Below are 20,185 nucleotides of genomic sequence, written 5' to 3' on the forward strand. Positions count from 1 at the left end.
TTTTTCTTATTTGGACATAGCTTCTACTTTGAGGAACAGTTTGCATTCAGTAATTGGCTTGACTTTTTCTTTAAAACTACCAGGCTTTGGGGAGGGGAGGGAATGGGGAAGGGAGGGGGAGGTTTTAGTTGTGACTATATGTGTTCATGTAAGTATGTATGTGTGTGTGTGTATATGTATTTTATTCAACACAGAAAGAAATTATAGCTGCCTCTAGTACCTTGGGCCAATGCTGTCAAGTAATATGTAGTTTTTCTTTAAAGTGTTTTAGATTAGTTTTCCTGCATTTTTCTTTATAAAAATTAAGATCTGACAAGGTTGCTGCAATAAGATTTTTTTCTCTGATTTGGAAAATATCTTATGTGCACAATTATAGATCACTTTTGTGACAGTTTCATTTTAAAGTGTCTGGCCCCCTTGTCGGGACTAAAACTATAGCTTTTTCTCCAGTTTTCTGACTAGCTGTTTTGTGGAATCATTTATGGTCTGAAAAAAACTACTGTTGCATCACACCCTGCTAAGATGCAATATCTGCAGGTATAAAGTCCTTATTTTCTTATGTCTTCTGCGCATGCAGCCTGTCCCGTCTCCCTTAGTATTTTGTCATTGCATCTGTAGTCTAAGTCATGGTCTTGTATGTCTTATGAAGACAGAAAGTGCTTATTAGGAGATGTCATCCCTAAATACTTCCCAGAAAAAAGACTGGACACAGGAGATACAGAAAGTCTTAAAATGTTCCTAAATCTAGTCTATAGAGCAACGATGCTGGAAATTAAGACCTGTGTTCAGGTCACTATTTCCAGACCCAGGTTTGAATATTCATCTCAGATGTTTTCGATGGGTGCTGTACTCTGCTACTCAGTCTAAGAGGCATCACTTCTATTTCATCCCATGCCTGCCCTTTGTGTGTAGTAAGTATGCTCTAGGCATTCACAGCTGAGCAGTCCTTGTGGGAAATAGAGATGTGAAAAGTCAAAGCTTAGATGACACATAGATGGGCAATCAGGCCGTAGCAGGATTAGTGCTTATGGCCCAGGTCTATAAACTCAGCTGCACAAGTTTACGCACCATGAAAAGAGAACCTCAGCATAAGTTTGATGTCACAAGACTTGAAATGTAGTCTCCGACATTCAGTAGTTTTGCTCACCTTGCAGTCACCGAAAGGGAAAGCTGGGCTAAATCTGCTAATGCACCTAAGTCCGAAGGCACTGCTAAATATTAGTGAATTTATTTTTTTTCCAGGAGGCAGAAGCTTTTTGGTTTCCATTTTCTGCACTTGCACTATTTGTTTCTACAAACTTACAGTATGACCTTTATTTCTTGAGAGTATATTGAATTTAGGAAAAACTTCTGTGAGAATATATTCCAAAGGAGAGCTATTTTTAAATAAGGTGACATAGACCCAGTGTACCACCCACGGTGTAGCACTTGCCCAGGAAATGTGGGACATTTCCATAGAGATATGAATTGTCATAAAATATTAAATTCCACTTCTTTGTATTTTCTTTTAAAAGCAGTGTTATTTCTGGTGTGACAGTCCATGAATAAACAGATTTGAACAGCTTTTCTTTGAGATGCTGTTAGTTTTTCATTCTTCACGTTTTATCAACTGAAAATGTGTTCCCTCTAAGCATGCATGATACTTGCCCTGCTGTACTGTGGCAGGGTGTGATGGATTATTTTTTGACTATGCTGTTGTATTTCTAGTTGCAATTTCTTTTGTTCTCTTTCTGTCCAGGTAGTGATAGAGTTGTCCTCAGCAACACGTGTAAAGACTTGATGACTTGATGTAAAGTCTTGATGACTGGAAAATAGAAAAATGTATATTCTTTTCATGCTGAGAAAGTTTGTGGCAGAGTTCCTGAGGAACTGTGATAGACAAGCTTCGATTTGGGATTAGTTTAAGAATGTTCTGTAGTCCTCAGCCACTGTCTTTACTAGGAATAAGGCATTTTCTGTGGGTGCAATGGTACTGACATGAAACTAGTAATTAGAGAAGACCTGCAGCACCTGTGACAGAAATTCTTTGCAATAAGAGATATATGATAATATTGATAGAGAAACCTAATTATTATTGCAACATCTTAAAGCGTTTAATTTATGGGATATGAAAAATGTGGAAAACAGTGATAGCAAATTATTTTCCATATGTTCATTTCAATGCTTTCAGAGCTCCCTCCCAGTCTATTAATGCTCCACCAGATTGCAAATTCAGTTCTAGTCATAAAATCTAATAAAATGGGTGGCTTGTCAGTTTTATTTGATTAGAGATTGGAAAAGTGAGGGGCTTTTAATAAGAAAAGTGGATTTTCACTCTGACATGGAATTATTTCTATCACTATTGTTATATCTTTACAGGTCAGATGAGTCCTTTCTAGCGGCAAATGCTATCATTATTCTGTAGTTATTACAATATTTATAATAGCATGTAGGTATGTCTGAAATGGAAGACCAGTATGCAGGTCCCTGTGTATAAATATTATAAATATTTATAAATAAATGTAAGTAATTACTATAGACTATTTATTCTGTAAGTAAGAATGCTATTATTCTACATGCATTCCATGGGCTGCCAAGTTCCCTGAGTCATGCCACATGGTGGCCTAAATGTTAGACCATAGATGAATTATATTAAGATATTTTAAAAGGCGTAATAGTCTCCTGTGCTTTTCCGTAGGTACCCAGAGCCATTCACTGCGCACTTTCTGGCAGGCAGTGATCCTGCGTTCCTTGTGCTGCCACAAGCTGGAGAACTCCTTCCAGCAGGCAGTGTGGGAACCCATATAATGGTGGGTTTCAAGCCAAGGATGTATGGCAAGAAGCATACAGCAACACTTGTAATTCAGGTAAGCCTTCCCGAATGCAATGCACGAATATACCTTCAGGAGTGGAAGGAAAAAAGGAATCCTATATAAAAAAGCAGCATTGAAACACACAAGTGCATGCACTGTGATTATCTCACTCCTCTTCTGGATGGATAAGAATAAAACTAAATTTTGAAAACTCACTCATGACAAGCTGAAAAAAACATATTTTTCTTTAATTTCTCTGTTATCCCTTCACCATGAACACCAGAGACAGGTACTTATCTTGATATGTTTGTCCCAGCTCCACAGACAACAGGACAGAATGACATTTCACAGAGAATCCAAATAATCATGTTAAGAACTGATGGAGAACATATAAGTGATTGAATATGTGAGGTCCAGGTTAGTGATTTTACTTGTATCATACCTCCTAGGACCAAAGGCACTAGAAGCTAGATACTAAACTGTAGAAGACAGTTTCAGAATGCAAAGCCAGGAATAACTTTTTTAAAGCAAGCTTCAAAAGAAACAAAAAGAATTTGTAGCCAAGTACCTTCTGTAAATCTGAAGGTCAGGAAACACTTGAAGAAATTTATTCCTTCAGTAGTAAAGGAAGTTTATTCCTTTTTATTGCTTCAGGAATTAATTTTTAAGTCAATTCTTTAAAAGAAAACGGTTTCTTAAAAACATACAGTAGCAGCAAACATCGCAAACTCACCACATATCATTGTTTGCACTTTAAATCTATTCACTGCTGCAATGTTTTCAGGCTACTATATTAGAAGTGAAACAACTATTGATTTAAAAAATAACATGGTCAAAACAAAGTTGAAAAAAGGGGCACGGCAAATTACTATAGTGTTTTATCTCTCTGAGTGACAACTTGCACAATAGTGGATAAGAAATTCAAACCTTGGAAAAACCAGAAGGCACTTTATTCAGATCCTGGAAAAAGAAGGCACTTTAATTGCTGCTACTTGTTTTCTTTTACTGTATTAGACATTTGATTCAATTAGTCTTTGTACATAAACAGCAGTGATGCTTGTCGCTCTTCCATTGAAAAATAATAATAAAAAAAGACAATTTTTTCTGTGTTCTTTTATATTTACATAATGCTATATGACACATTTGCAGAGTTGTGGAACTGAACTGCTGGTTTTTTGTGCATGACACATGTAAATGTACTAGCCATGTTTGTCTTTGGCTTAACTTCCATCACTAACAAAAAGCTTTAATATAATATGTTTGTCTGAAATGGGATAAACATGATGTTGGAAGATTATTATTAGCCTTCTAAGAAAACAGTCAGTAATCCAAAATTTCATTTTAGGAATTTATCAGTACAGATGGGCTTTGAGTAATTGGACTTTTAACTTACGTCTACTACACCATGGTCTCTGGTTATGAGCTAGGCAGACTGCTCTGTACATCTCCACCTTTGGTACCGTGTGTGGGTGTAGGAAGTCTCTCATACATATTACATATATATATCAGATAATATCTTGTCCTATCTATACCTGTATGATAAAAAATACAGCAAAGACTTAATGCTCCTAAGTGCAATTTGGACCAATATTACACCATCACAGTATGTTAGAAATATCTCTAACATTCTTACTTTACCTGAAGTATTAAGCTGTTTCAGCAATGTTTTGATGAGGCTTGTGTTCTCTTTGCTCTTGTTGATAGCCCTCGTGTGTGCGCGCCAGACTTCCCCCTTTGCTCGCCACCCAAGCTTTCATCCCTGTGGTTCTAATCTGTGACTGTGTAATTCTGCTGCTGTGTTCTCAACATTGACCTGAAATAAGACTTGATGACATGTTGAGTATACCAGATACTTACTTCTGCCTTTCCTATTACTTGAAATAATTCCCATTAGTGACTGAGGGTGACAGATTTAGTTAGATGACAAAACCAGTATTAAATCACTCTTATTTGGGGAATAATAACAGAGGTGGTGAAATGCAATTAATGTTGCACCTGACACTGAAGAACCTATCTTGCATGTATCGTTTCAAGCCAATATACTGGCTGAGGCTTTGGGCTATTTTTAGAAACAGTGAGGAAGTTTCTTTTACAAGCGTTGCCTCTGTTCTGCTGCTGCTGCAGTAAAGGACTACAGCTCTCTTGCTGTAAAATTTCCTTTGCATTTCTGAGGGTAAAGTCATAGGCTTAACACCAATGTATTTTTATTATTAAATGCTTTGAATAGTAAGTAGCAGGATATTTTTATGTGCCATTTTTATGTGCTTCAATGAACAGTGATAATTACGCTGTAAAGTAGCAGAGATGACAGCGTAAGTTCTTTGTTTTATGTGGGTCATTACAATTGTGCTGTAAAGTAAAATGGGAGGTTAAGATTATGGAGAAAGATCCTACAGTTTTCTTTTTCTCGTTTGTTGTAAGCATTAAACCCAAATATTGTACATGCAATTTTTTTTTGTTTAGTTGCCCTGCTGAGAACCCAGTCCTCAGGAGCTAATTAGCATTAAGAAATTACAGTTTGTCTTTACCAGAATTTAGTGTGTACATTTTATTAACTGAATGTACATATATACTTTAAATAATGTAGCCTAATTTATATTTTCTGCACACAGATCAGGCACTTCATGGAATATTTTGTAGATTCTTTAAGACTTAATACTAATGAATACTTACAGCAGATTTTATTAATGGCAGAAAACCTTAATTACTTTGCTGAAGCAATTAAATGTTCTTTAACCATCATTAAAACTTCTGTTCTCAGTCAACTACATATCAAAACAATCGAAGTTAGACAATTATTTGAATAGCTGTTAGGAATCTTAATTTGGCAAAAGTGACATAGAAAATGACTTCAAAAATTTCTGTGGATCAAACAATGAAATACAATAAAAAGCCAGTAAAGAAAACAAGCATGCTTTTTTCTGTAGCTGTGAAAGAGAACATCATAATCTAGTCAAGCTACAAGTAAGAAACAGTGACATGGTGCCTGAAGAGCATTTTTAAATAGGTATTATTCCATAATCAAACGTCCACATTTATAATAGCCATCAGAAACAGTGCTGGTCTAATTGAAAAAAGTATATATTTTTACTAATGATAGATTAGTGAAGAAAGCATGCTTCTTAGATAATCTATGACATGCTGTGATGAAAAAAAAGGACTTCCGCAGCTGCACTGACATCACAGGGCTAGGCTTTGATGTGCTGGTAAAGCCAAACCGAAAACTGACAGAGCTTAGAGACAGCAAGATGCAGCTGGGGCAGGGGGATGCTCTGCAAAGGCTTCCTGGGACAGCAATTGCTGCCAGGCACAAGGCAGAGCAGCCAGGAGGCTGGTGAATCCTTGGAAAAGGGTGTGCTCAAGCTGGCTTACAGATAATTTGCTTGCACTGTACTGAATTCAGCTAGAGACCCAAGCAATTGCTTTGTAATTCATGGGTGAGACTTCAGAGATATTCTAAAGCAGAAGGCACACAAAACAAGTCTTAAATGATAAAATAGATGTCAGGGTGAACCAGATTGCAGGTAACATTATCAAGCCCTCCAGAAGTCAGGCTGGTGCACCTTTATTACTGAATAATCACTAACTTAGCCTATGGAAGACAGCATATCAAAACCATTTGTCATGCTGTTCAGGAAATAAATGATGCAGTGTGCAAGCCACAGTACCCAGGTGTGGCGTCTCTAAGCTTGTCTATGCAAACTTGCATATCTTAACAGCAAATGGTACTGTCACATATTCCACAGCTTGGTTAAAATACATTCTGCATTGTTCCTGATAGATTTGTTAATTAGCATAGGTTAATATTATTCTAAATGTTGTCTCTTAAACAGAATCTCAAAAAACAGAATAAAAGAAAATGTAACAAAGTTAATAGGATAATTGAAATAGTTTCACATTAAATAAGACATCACCTGTGTTCGTCACCACTGGTTGATGTTGACCTGAGTTTTATGATTAAAAATAGGGATCCAGAAAGTTCATTATAGACAGTGAATCTAGCACATTCTATAATTATCAACACCATATTTTGAGTGCAGAATTGATACTCAAAATTTTTGATTCACAAGCATGAGGAAAGGTTACTTTGCTTATTGAGACTATAATTCTCATGTCAAAAGATGATAACAATATGGGAACCGTTACTGTGCGAGGGTATTCAGACATTGCTAGTCCTGAAGGAGTGGTTGATATTGATTGTGTTATATCTAAAGCAATGCTGTGAAACAACTAATATTTGAACTGCAAAAGTCAATTAAGCCACCTTTAATTCTACCTGGAAATGTTTCTCTAAACTAAGAAAATTATGGTTAGCCATCTTCTTCATTAGAAATTGCTCAGAGCCTGGCTGGGTATTGGTCTGCTTGTGGGAGGTGGTGAGTGACTGCCTTTGCATCACTTGTTTGGCTTTTTTTTTGTTGTTTTTGGTGTGTGCGTGGGGTTGTTGTTGTTTTGGGTTTTGTTTTTTTGGTTGGTTTTTTGTGTTGTTTTTTTCTTCTTTCCTTCATTTATTAAGCTGACTTTACCTTGATCCATGAGTTTTCTTGCCTTTGCTTTTTCCTTCCACAGTTCACATAAAGATTTGGTTTGATTTCATTCTGTATACATTGATCATAATTGGTCATTTTTTGCTTGTTACCACTGCAGAATAAATCGAGGGTCAGGGACTTTTGGATGCACTGTCTGTAATTTCCTGTGTTTTAACTTACATGGAGGTCTTACAAATTTTATTTGGACTTTCCTAATTTAACACTGTTTGGAAGGTAATTGGAATACCATTTATCTTAAAGTTTCTGATACTAGCTCCTAACGTTTAATGCCCTCCTAACATAGATTTCTCTGGCAGTTAATTAGCATGTAACTCAGTAGCGCTTCTAGTCTACAGTGAGTACACGTATCTGTGTTCTGCAAATTAATCCTATGAATCATGAACCATCTGTAAGAATGGGTTGAACAGCCAACACCCCTCCCACCCCCCGAAAAATATTTGGTGATTGTTACCAGTATTTGCTGAATAAATTACTTCATGAACATTACTTAGTCAGCTATCAAGACGGTTAAATAACTTACTTGAAAAATTCAATGAAAAGTGGCAGCATGCATTTCTTTTCTGAATTCTTCAAAACGTTCTTCAGAAAGATTTAGCTCTGCAGGTGGCCATTACTCCAACCAGGTGAGCCAAATTACTACTCTTTTCACACTTCAATTAGATTATAGTCATCAGGAATGTTTAGGTTTTGATAAGAGCAAATAATTCATTTCAACAATAAATCCTCCCTTAGACTATCAAGAATATTCAGACTGTGGTCTGGTCTTCTTAATAGTGTGTGAAATAGGCCCAGAGATGCATTGCATGTAGCCTACGATTCTTAAATACCTATGTTTATATTAGATATATTTTCTTAACAGAGATTCTCTTCTATGTTTCTATTCTAGTAGATTGTAGTATATTCAATACCTTCATCTTTAGACTTTGTTACTACTAGTGCTAGTATTAAATTGTTCCAAATTTGATGTAATAAACTGCACTGCCTTAAGCGTAAGAAGAAGAGTTCCTCTGATTTGGGAATTTTTGAACTACTTAGGCAAGTAAATACAGCTTGTAAATGACATATTCTACCATAATTATATGGTGATATATAGATGACCTTTCTAAGTCTATCTCTTTATTTACCACCATTCTAAAAAAATCTGGAACTTAATCCATCTTCTCCTTTGCTGAAATGTGTGACCTGGAAACCCAAAGCAGCAGCTCTGAAGCACTTGCATGGATTCTGACCTTGGTACACTTGCTCTTGCTGCAGGTTTCGTATTGGTTAGAATGGTTGTTGCAGTTAAGCTGTACAGTCTCCTGAAGAAAATACTTATGGCTTCAGTAGCATTTGAAAACCTGGTATTTTACCATTTGAAATTAAATATTCTAGTAAAATAGACAGTTGTGGGTGTCTAAGGTTTTCTGAAAATTACTGAATTCCAGACTGTTTCAAGAAAAATTAGTAATTTTTAAGAATTACTGAATTTGGTGGTTCTAGTGCTAAAAAAAGCACTAGCCCAAGTAAATGTTTGCAGTTACAGTAACTCTTTTCCATTCCTGTAACACTTGTTTCCCCTGTAGCAGGAAATGCAGAACTAAAACAAGTCTTTCTTTCAGTAATCCAGTACATAAATGCACATTATTTTTTTTTTTTTCACAATGACTGTCTCCAACTCTTGGATGATAGTACATGATTTAAAATAGATGGACAAATGTAGTTCAAGTTGGTAAATTGGGGTGGGTTTGGGTTTTGGTGTTTTGGTTTTTTGTTGTTGTTGTTATTGCTCTTTCACTTTTTAAATTTTTTTTTGGCTTTTTTTTTTTTTTGATAGCTTAATGGATCCTGTCTAAAAGGTTCATGTAACAATGCCCACAGCATTTTCCTCATTGAACCTAAAGAGTTTCCATGAGGGATAGAGCAATCTCTACTGCCACAGAATGACGCCTGATGCAGCTACAGCAGCAACAGAACAGGCAGCTTTTTCCACCAAGTGAAGCCACAAACTTTTTTTCTCACAGAATGTACAATCTAGGATACTTGTATAGCAAACAGGAAATTAGCAAAAGGTTATTACTGCCCAGGAGGCTGTATAAACTGTTTGATGCTGGTGATAAATGAAGTTGAGAGGCGACGTAGCCCAGCACTCTTGTTTAAGTCCCACTTCAAACAATTACTAACACTATAAACTGTCAAGTTACAATGTGTGTGGCTTTAATGAACAGAGATTATTTTAAGTAACTTGATACTCATTTTAAATTGTTGGATGAACCACCTATCAGGTATTTTCTGTGACCCCGAAGTGATCGGTGAGACTTGCACACAGTGAATATGGCCCTGAGGTTAATTTTTCTTTAAACTAAATTGCTCATCTGGTGTTCTAAAAAAGGATAAAGCATTTCATCTTGTACTGAAGTTAATAAAACAATTAACTAACGTAGAGAGTGATTTAGTTTTCTCAAATGACAACTTTATCTTTGGACATGAGATACTGATGTTGGTGCATATCACACCTGCTTTTGCTGGGTTTTATCTTTACAGTCAGTAGAGTTACTAGATCATTTCACAGTATTAAATAAGGTTGAGAATAAAGATGAGTTAATCTTCCTGTTTGACACAGAAATAATATTCAATTTAAATTAGATTTTGATTTTAGCAGAATAGTAATGAAAGTTTAAAAAATTATGCATGCATGATGAAATATCTATTAAGATCTCATGCTTCCTAATCTTATTTGAATAAGGCACTTCAGTCAGAAGACACTGTAAAATCAGTACTGCCATTTTTAAAGTAGATGTTTTAAAAAAGGTTTCTTCAAAAATACACAGCAAAAAAAAAGTGACCTACTTTTTCAACCTTAGCATGGAGAAGTACAAGTACCTATTCAGTTACCAAAATACTGGTTAAAGCCAGTTGTCTAACAAGAAGCACCACAATTAGAAATTCATATGGCAATGACATTTAAGAATTGTAAGTGTATGCAGCCTAAATGTGAAATAGTGTAAATGCTGTATAAGTACCTAGCAGAGAGCAAAGCCTGTGCCAAAGGGTTTACAGTTTAATGGCCTGAAACTTGCTGTAACATGAATGCAAAATGGCTTCCAATCATGTCCCTTAAATATATTTTTGCAATGACAGGGAAACAATTAGAACAACAGGAAGGAGCATATGACAGATAAAGGTAAACATCGCTGATTCAAAATTTTTCAGTGGCAAATATAAAATTGATATTTAACTTCATGAAGTCAAAGTGCCACTTTTAACATCCTTTTTATTCTCTTCTATATGTTGTTATAATTATGGGATGACTGTGAGAGTTTGAGATGGAAAAGGTTTATTGCTCTTCTCTATGGCTTTTGTAGTGCTTTATCTAGACCATAATTAATTGAGAAACTGCAATAAATAACTAGACAGCTATACACGCTCTGCTTTGGAGATGGTTGATGCTATGTGAAAATTTGTCACAATTTGTATGGATGTTGTTGCCTCTCTCTTTAGGCCAAATCTGCTTGATGTACTGACATGCCCAGCAGCAAAGCAGAAGGAGAGCTTTTAAATGGGAATGAGCAAATGGGCCACAAGCCAGCCATGTTGGAAGCTAGACTGTTAACTAAATGCTTGAGGGAAAAACTCATGAGCTTTGAGGTTGACTTTTACATGGATTTCCAGATCTATTTGAGAGTAGATGCAGCCTTTCTGACCTTTTGTTTTCTTGAATGAGAAATGACATTGATGTTAGGTGTAATGGTTATATCTACAAATGATCGTTCTAAAGGATTAGATTAGTTTGAAATGGGTGATGAATTACATAAACCACAACCATTGTAATGATAAATCTTTGTGACTTGAAGCAGGAGTGAAAGGTGATCTGCAAGCCATGTCTGTGTAGTTCAACACAGTGTGACGTAAAAGCCTAGCACCAATATACCTGTTCTAGAACCACAAGCAGCATGGCTTGCGTTGTAAGGATTACAGTGCTGTGCCAAACGCAGAAAGGCAGATCTTGGGAATCTGGAAATATCACTTACTTAATGTAACTCCACTGCTACATACATAGGCACTCTGTACATGCGCTATGTTCTGTGTTCTGTATAAAAAAAAAAGTCCCTTAAATTATATTAAAATATTTTCATACAATTTAATACAATCTATTTTAATAGACCTTTATCATGTCATATTTTTAACTCAGTCTTTGCTACAAGTTTTGCATTGGAAGGAAAAAAAAGCCCCAGACATAAAACCCAGGATTTCCGGTCACTGAGTGCAAAGGAATAGATGACGGTGCATGCCTGAAGTGGGCATGCAATGTTTTGTCTTTCTTTTGAATAGTACAAAGCTCGACATTATGACACATAATTTGAGAGTCTGTAATATCTTTGGGGTTTGTAATATTTCTGTAGTTTATTTTTGCGTTGTTTTGGGTGTTTTTTTTTTTTAAAGAAAAGGAGAACAGAAAACTGAAAACCTTGACTAGACCTTTTCCTAGATGTTATGACAGGAAAATGCTGGACTTGAAATAAAGACCTGCTTTCAAGAATTAAAGTGATACATTTTGAAAGAAAAATGACTGAAAGATCTGCAATAGTTACACATAAGTTTTTAGCAATCAAAATTCTGCTTCAGAACACAAATGAAGCGTGGCAGATAGACAGCAGTATAGCCTTCATACACACAGATATAGTAGTCCTTAATTATTGATAGATGGGATATGTGGTAAGAGTAAGAATCACATACTCTGTAAGAATCAAGTATTCAAGCGTTACAAGACATGACACAGGAACATATGCTCCATTCCTAGAGACCAGTTATAAACAGAAAGCAAACAAATAGTGTCATTTTCAATTCACACAAATATTCTTCAAACTAGAGATTTCAACAGGAAAGTGCAACTCTGTTGTGCATACTCAGACTCCTTTTATTTTTTTTCATTATTTTAATGCAAAAATTCTATGATTTGATAATACCATTATTACCAATAGCAGAGCAGCAATTAAAACCTACAAAATAAACATGAGACATTTATGTTTTATTGTGGAATAATTATCTTCGAACAACATACAAAGGTATGGGGTTTACTGAATAAAAAAGGAAATTTAGATCAGCCAGGAAGCTAAATTTTTCACCTTTGTTATGCCTGGTCCTGAATAAAGTTAAATGTGTTTTCAGTTCTCTGTGTTCCAGGAGTGCAGTTCTCATTCTGTGTTATTCCGGTACCTTATACGGAAAAGGATATAAAAAATATCTTTTTAAATCAGTGCAACATAGTAAATCACTGTCAAATTTTCAAGGTATTTGATCACTGACGTCTTTTTCTATGTCTCTGTTCATTATTTTCAGACACAATCAATGCAGTGGACATATGAAATCAATGGACTGCCTCCACAGACCATACCACCTACAAGCCCAGCAAAAGTTGTTTCTACTAGCAGTTACATAAGATCAGCCACAGTTCGACAACGTAATTTTATACGTGAAAATCTGAAACTTATCACCACTGGAGTATCCTCACCAATCAAGGGGGCACCTTTGGTCCTGAAGACAAAAAAGATAAATTTATGATCAGTTATTTCTTTGCTGAGGGAAGACATATCTGTCAAATAAATTCTGCAGATAAAAAGAGGATATGTTTGTTGTTGTTGTTAAGCAGATACAATATGCATTGATTATATGTTTTATATGGAAGATTCAGACTGCCTCAGCTCTAGTCATATTCTTAATTTTCTATGAGAGATTTGGGATGCTTACCTAACAGTTTATGTATATCATACAGATGACAGCAACTTCTAATGAGAACAAAACTTTGAGTGGAAAAATATGTCTTGAAAACTGGGGAATTCAGACTAATGCTTCGCTTTCTAATGGATGTTAGTTTAGTAAGATTTTAATAGGAAAATTTAATAAACATTCTGTGTGATGTTCAACATATTGCACCCATGCAAATCAATCAAGCAAAACCAATCCTGACCTCTTCCACAATAAACTGCTTACACAAAGTCTGCAGTATCTTGCTAAGGTAAAACATGCTTACCTGTCATATGTCCAGAGCTTGAATGCCTTTCAGATTCTCTAGCTTCGGCAAATTTCATTATGACATCTCTGCTCTAAAATAAGGATTTATTCATCCTATAACACTTCAAAATCTTACATAATGATAGAATGAAAATATAATGTCCTTTCTCAGTACTTTTGTTTTGAGTAAGTTTCAGAGTCCTTCAGAGTATTGAAATACAGAAGGTTATGAAGAGACAGTGAGCAATGGAGCCAGAGTTTACTTTTTTCGCCTAAAATAAACAAACCAGAGGTGTCATTCATACTGTGTTTTGATTTCCATTCTTCCCATCCATAGGTGACTTTAAATGGGCACTGAGGCATCAAGAGCATTTCTTCATTCTTGATGTATTGTGGAAAATTAGATCTATGCAGACATGCTTTGTAAGATCACTGGATGGGTAACTCGTGCCTTCTTTCTTCATTGGGACTGTTTTTCCTGATTTTACTAGTAGAATATAAATTGTATTTGTGCCTTTATTTTGATGGCAGAATGTACTTTAACAAAAAAATGGCTTGCCACAGATTAAGTGCTTTCTTGGCACAAATACAGAATGAGCATCATTGCTCAGGAATGGGGAGCCTGAGAACAACCTATGTAGGTCAGTATAAATGAGCACCAATAAAACCATTTCACTGCAATGTGCTTGAGGATTTTGTTTATGCCACCCATTTTAGAGAAGCTATTACAGAAAATGTTGGGAACATGTAAAGCAGCAGTGGCACTGTTTAATATCTCCTTCTAAATGTACTGTGCCCCATTTTGGTCAGAAACCAGGCAATCAGAAGCAAGAATAAAATCTGCCGTACAAATTCAGGATGCAACACAGGAAAGATATTGTCAATAATGATATCTAGTATACATCTAAAAGACTTTAAGAAGCTTTTGCAACATTCACCTTAAATACTGCTGGGACCACAGATATAACTAGATTTTGTAGGAAGGCTCTATCTGCATATATAAACGAAGCAAATGTTTCTCTGTAAGAAATCAGAATTTATGGATCAGAAATATGCAATGCTTTCTCAACAGATTATTGATGTTCAGAAAACATTTCAAAGACCACTTTTCTTTGTAAAAGATTTGTTTTCCTTCTTTCACTTCTTAAAAGTTTTGTTTTCCTATTTGAAATTACACTTGTTTGCAAGATGCTTAAAGCTTTGTAATTCTACCAAAGATGGATTAGCAGGTGGCATATAGGTGAATCACTTAAAAATTAAATGATGGTCACCCCGGAAATATAATTTCACAATTTGCTTGCCTGCACTTTCTGCTATATGTAGATTTTCAAATTCTGTCATACATTCCAACATTTAAAAAAATCCATATGCAAATACTATAAGATATCTGATGGGTGTTTTCAAAGATGTCATTTAATTATATTTTCTCTCTTAAAAAGGAAACAATCTATTCTTTCTACACCAGATTACAGGGTTTTTTTCCATTGTGTACAAAATCACTCATGAGTTATGCAAGATATGCCATCATCAGCTGAATTTGTACCTACTATTAAAAATATATTGCATTTTTTTATATTTCTTATGGACTTTAAACAGAACTAAAAATGTTTCTCCTGGTATTAAGAATATACTTGTAAAGGTGATTTAAAGAAAGACCATTTTATTTGTGTGGTTGTAACATCCACAATGTTTTACATATTATCTGCATGCATTTATGGATTACACTATGTAAACAGTCTATTAAAAATAAATTCCTTTTTACTTCCTGGCTTGATGCTTTGCACTTCTGTCAGTGATGTGACTGTATTCTTTATAACACAAGTGCTAAATCTAAGTACATCTCTTAAAAACTAGTTTCTATGCAGCACCACTGGAAGATTTCCGGAATGATCAGTTTTATTCATTACTTGCTTCCTCCTTTTTACTAGAATTACTGAACCATATTGAAAATCTTGGAGTTTCAACTCATGGCAGGAAAGAACTGACATGACAAAAGATTATAAAATGCTGCTTTTATTATTTAAAATTGAAGAATTCACTTGCAAGCTTTCAAACCCACCATTAAGTCTGAGCTTCCGAACAGCTGGGCAAGCTGCTTGCCATTACCCCAAACCTTAAAAATGTAATCTGTAAAGGGGTTTAACTATTGGAGACAGGTCTAAAAACAATTGTTGCAGTTAGGCCTTTTAAAAAAAAGCAGTCTAAGTGGCTTAGTTTAGAAATCATTCAAAATTACTATTTAATATAGTCATCTTCTTACAAATAAATGAGAGAGAATGAACATAACCTCGAGGTTATGGCTTTTGAAGTGGCTTTCACAATGCCTATGCCCTCATGACACACCAGAGCAACTACTAGCAGAAACTGAAAGGGGGGGGGGGGAGAAAGTTTGTTTCTCCACACTAGAACACCCTTCAGGGTCCTTTATTCTGGAAGGATGAAGAAAGGAGCATCTCCCTTCACATTAATCTGTGCTGGTACAGCAGAATCTCAGGGAAACAGGGGGTTATTGATTATAACTGTAAATACTAGCGCTTCTTTTCTAATTGCTGATTTTGATTAGACATCTGAAATTACTTGTACTGACCCCACTTATATATTTTGATATATAAAAATATCAAAATCACAAAATAAACGTTTTTAAGACAAATGTCTTAATCATAGTCTTATATGACACTTATGAGTCAGCTGTGCATCTGCTTGTTACTGCCTTACCACAAATACTAGTTAGCTAACTGGTCACCACCTACCTGTTCATTTATATTTCTTTCTCCCTTGTCTCCTTATGTCTCTGTATAATGATTCACTTTCAGAGCAGTTAGAGAAAAGGATTAAAGCCTTTTGAAGCAACATTATTGTGTAATGTAGAATTGGCTACTTTGAGAATGGGAACTACATTTAAATTTATTACTAAAATACTGTGCAGCTTTTGCAATGGTTGAGCTCTTGCTTTTAAGTGACATGTCCAGTAGTGGGGACAATCTGCCCAAGGGAACTGCAGGACCATACAGTCAGAGCATTAACTTCAAAACAATGCAAAAGTAATCAAACTTCTAACTGTTTGATGTTTGGCTGACCTCTATTTGGCACAACACCACATAGAGAATGACAAGGATAACATGGAAATGTTTTTAGGATGCCTGCTGTTAGTACCTCAGCTTGGCATATTTTTTGCTGCCACATAACTCAGAAGATTTCAAGATTGCTTGTTCTGCTCATGTCTGGCTAGCCATGGTATCAATGACACTTTAAGACTATTCTATACCTGATCTCACTAGTTATAAAAAGGTTTTAGAGTATCAAACACCCTTCCAGAATAATAAGAGCCTTACATTAACTCCTGTGTATCATGGTTTAACCTCACACTGCAGCTCAGCCCCAGGCAGCCACTTGCCCCCTCCCCCTGGTGGAAACAGGGAGAGAACTGGAAAGACAAAAGTACAAAAACTCGTGGTTTAACATGAAGACAGTCTAATGGTAAAGCAAAAGCTGCTTGCACAAGCAAAACAAAACAAGGAATTCATTCACCACTGCCCATGGGCAGGCAGGTGTTCAGCCATCCCCAGGACAGCCAGGCTCCATCACACGCAACGGTTACTTGGGAAGACAAACGCCACAATGCCAAATGTCCCCCCCTTCCTTCCTTCTTGCCCCAGCTTTACGTGCGGAGCATGACGCCACGTGGTGTGGGATATGGCGCTGGTCATTTGGGGCCAGCTGTCCTGGCTGTGTCCCCTCTCAGCTCCTTGTGCCCCCCCAGCCTGCTCCTGGTGGGGTGGGGTGAGGAGCAGGAAAGGCCCTGACCCTGTGCGAGCACTGCTCAGCAATAATGAAAACATCCTTGAATTATTAACGCTATTTCCAGCACAAATCCAAAACATAGCCCTTTACTAAGTACTAGGAAGAAAATAACTACCCAACTAGAATCAGCACACTGTGTCAGTGCAGATTTTGTGTGAGTCAGGAGAACTGAGAGATGAAGACTGCTTTAAGCACTGAAAATAATCATGATCAGGTGAAAAGCTCATTGGGGTGTGGGGCCATATACATTTCTACTGCTAGCTGCAAGGGAAGGTATTATTCCAAGACAGCTCTTTGGGACTGAAGCCAGGTTAGCAGAGGACATAATGCTGAACCAACAATGTTTCTGCTTGAATAAAATAACACGGCAGCAGCCAAATCTGAGCATGCACTTTTTTCATCTTTGATCACAAACCCAAACTATCAGAAGAAATGGAAGCTTCTGACTCATTCTGCATATAGCAAACACAAGGAAAGAAAAATCACTCTATATTAATAAATATTCCTAGGAGGAATAAGACAGAAAATCCCTGGCTTTGCTTTACTATTTATTTTCTTGTAAGACATTTAATAATTTTATTTCTCCCTGCAGTGACTGCTCATTCTAAAATAAATGACTGAACAGTGCTTTACTGCTGACACAGATCACAGTTTGTTGCTAATGGAATGTTAACTGCTTTTTAAGTAACTCTGAATAAACCTGCTGATCCATAGAAGATTCATCTAAAAAGGAATCCAATTCATCTACTAGCTTTTCTGCTTCCACTGACATGAAACATATTCTTCTGCAATTTACATTACTGCAGTTATTGTAATACTGATAGTGTCAAATTTCCTATAGTAGGGTATTTTACATTTTGAGACCATGGCATGATGACAGTGTGGTGAGGTCACGGCAGGCCATGGACACCAAGGGCATTGCACAGAAATCTGTCCAAAGCATTGGTGCTATATTACAGAGTTAACATATGTACATCTTATGTAAGAATAAAATAGTGATTATTTTTATTCCTTGAAATGTAAAATAAATACATATGTGAAAAACTATGCACTTGGAATATCAAGCTGAATGTGCAGGCAGTCAGGCGTGTGCTTCATAATTCAGAGCATATATGTGGGTAGTGGCTTGAATATCCGGTAAATATGTGGACAGCACTGACTCAGCAGTCTGACATTGCTCCTGGCAAAAACTGTTGGATTCAAATGTAAACCCTTTGATTTTAAAATTCTTTTCTGATCCATGCAGCTACCTGGCTAGCATTAATTGGTATTTGCATTCCATTTATCATTGTCTTATTTCTGCCCTAATGTTTTCTATCTTAAAAAAACCAACACATCAAACCCAAAGAAAAGGCTACCTTGCCCATGTCTGAGTCTTATTGTGCTAAGCTACCAGTTATTCATAATTATGAAACAATTCTTAGTGAAACTGAATCTGAATTACATAGAAGGGATATTGCGAGGGGGAAACAAAGACAATCAAGGTCAGAGCTACAAAATTAGATCTTCGTTGTAAAGAATATTAGATAGAAATTATTTCTAAAGCAACCTCTTTTCCCATAGAAAACACTATTTAAACACAGTGGCTATGATCATTGCCCTATCAGAGATTAATTGCTAGGTGACATGGTGTCACTGTACTGAGACAAAAATAGGCTGCAGAAACATTAGATTAGCTTGTTAAAAGTATTATTAATTTGGGGTGCAACATCTGTAAGAGCTGTTTCGTCATTTGCAGGTCACAGAAGTCAAACTCCTCAAGTTAGTGGCAGGAGGTGCCTGGAATTACGAAGCCCATCTATGCTCCTCCCTTGGACTGTAGAGGACAAAAGGCTGCAATTAAATTGCCTACCGTTCCCTCCCCCTCACTCCCCCCTTGTGCTGTGGTGCTACGGCTGCGAAGATCAGTAGCAGCATTTGAGCCAGAGCTATGCTGCTGTAAATAAGAGGGAACAGCTGAGTGTTATTGCTGCTGGGGGTCCCATGGCTTTAAATATAATTAATTTCTGGTCCCATATAATCCCTATCTTAACTTTCAGAGCATGCTGCAAAATATCTTTGCACCCCTTCCCCAGGTTTGTATTAACAAGAATAATTTACAAAGAGGAAATCTGCATTTAGTTTACTGATGATAGTGAATTTCAATGTTGCTCTTCGGTGGAGATTTTACCTATAATCTCATGCATCTAGAATGATGGTTGGCTGCAGTTCCCATCTTCCCAAAATGTAAAAAAAAAAAAAAATCAAACCAACTTGATTCTTAACAGAGAGGATTAATGATAGAATCAAGTAGGTAGATTATCACTGTTTGAATTAATGAATTAAAAGCAGCACAAAGAGGGAAAAATACGAATGCAGAGGGCTTGCTGGAATTATTTGGGAAGAGAAAGCTTGTGAGTGAGAAATAGCTCCACCTTAAAGAAAGTAGGACAAGACAGCTGGCATAGAAAACTGACAAGGTTATGGAGGATTATTTAAACTAGAAACAGGAGGAAAAAAAATCAGCAGGTGTTAAGGAACACTTGGGCCATTCACAGACATAAGCCAGGACTGTCAGCACTATGACAGTATCTCTGTCACAATGTAAAGAGTAAGAAAAATTATAGTAAAACTGGGGAAAGGAACAGTGCAGATCCCAGTGATGCATCAAGGAAAATCAGCCAAAGAAATTGTCCAACAATAGAAATAAACAAATACCAAACATAGCTCAAATCTCTTACAGAAAGAACCAAAATAAAAACCATATTGTCAAGGAACAGTACCTTGAGAGAAGGACTATTGTAATTCTGGCTGTAGAGCAGAAAAGATAGAATAGCCCTTAACTTCACTGTAACACTGTGGAAGTGGCACAGTTCCATAAAAATATATTGAAAGTGCGTTTGGAGGGGAGGAGGCCAGTGAGGAGATTTGTAAGGATGTGGGTGCAAGAATGCATGGCTCCCAAAGCACATTAGCAGCATGACTACCAGATACCAGCTCAAATACTGCATTTACAATGTTGAAGAGGAGCAATTAAAAAGCCAAATACTCTGCTCCCTTAAATTAGACAGG

General features: G+C 36.4%; 1 protein-coding gene across 1 annotated transcript in view; it reads left to right on the forward strand.

Moving 5' to 3' along the window:
* The window catches only part of CFAP47 (cilia and flagella associated protein 47), a 343,082-nt gene extending 327,998 nt beyond the window's left edge, over positions 1 to 15,084 (forward strand). Inside the window, exons 63-64 of the mRNA XM_056329101.1 lie at positions 2,678 to 2,846; positions 12,662 to 15,084. Of these exons, the coding sequence (XP_056185076.1) occupies positions 2,678 to 2,846; positions 12,662 to 12,883 (391 nt within the window). The 3' untranslated portion in view covers positions 12,884 to 15,084. The remainder of the gene's footprint in view (positions 1 to 2,677; positions 2,847 to 12,661) is intronic.
* The last annotated feature ends 5,101 nt before the right edge of the window (positions 15,085 to 20,185 follow it).

Source organism: Falco biarmicus, chromosome 2 (assembly GCF_023638135.1).
Source record: "Falco biarmicus isolate bFalBia1 chromosome 2, bFalBia1.pri, whole genome shotgun sequence".
Lineage (NCBI taxonomy): Eukaryota > Metazoa > Chordata > Aves > Falconiformes > Falconidae > Falco > Falco biarmicus.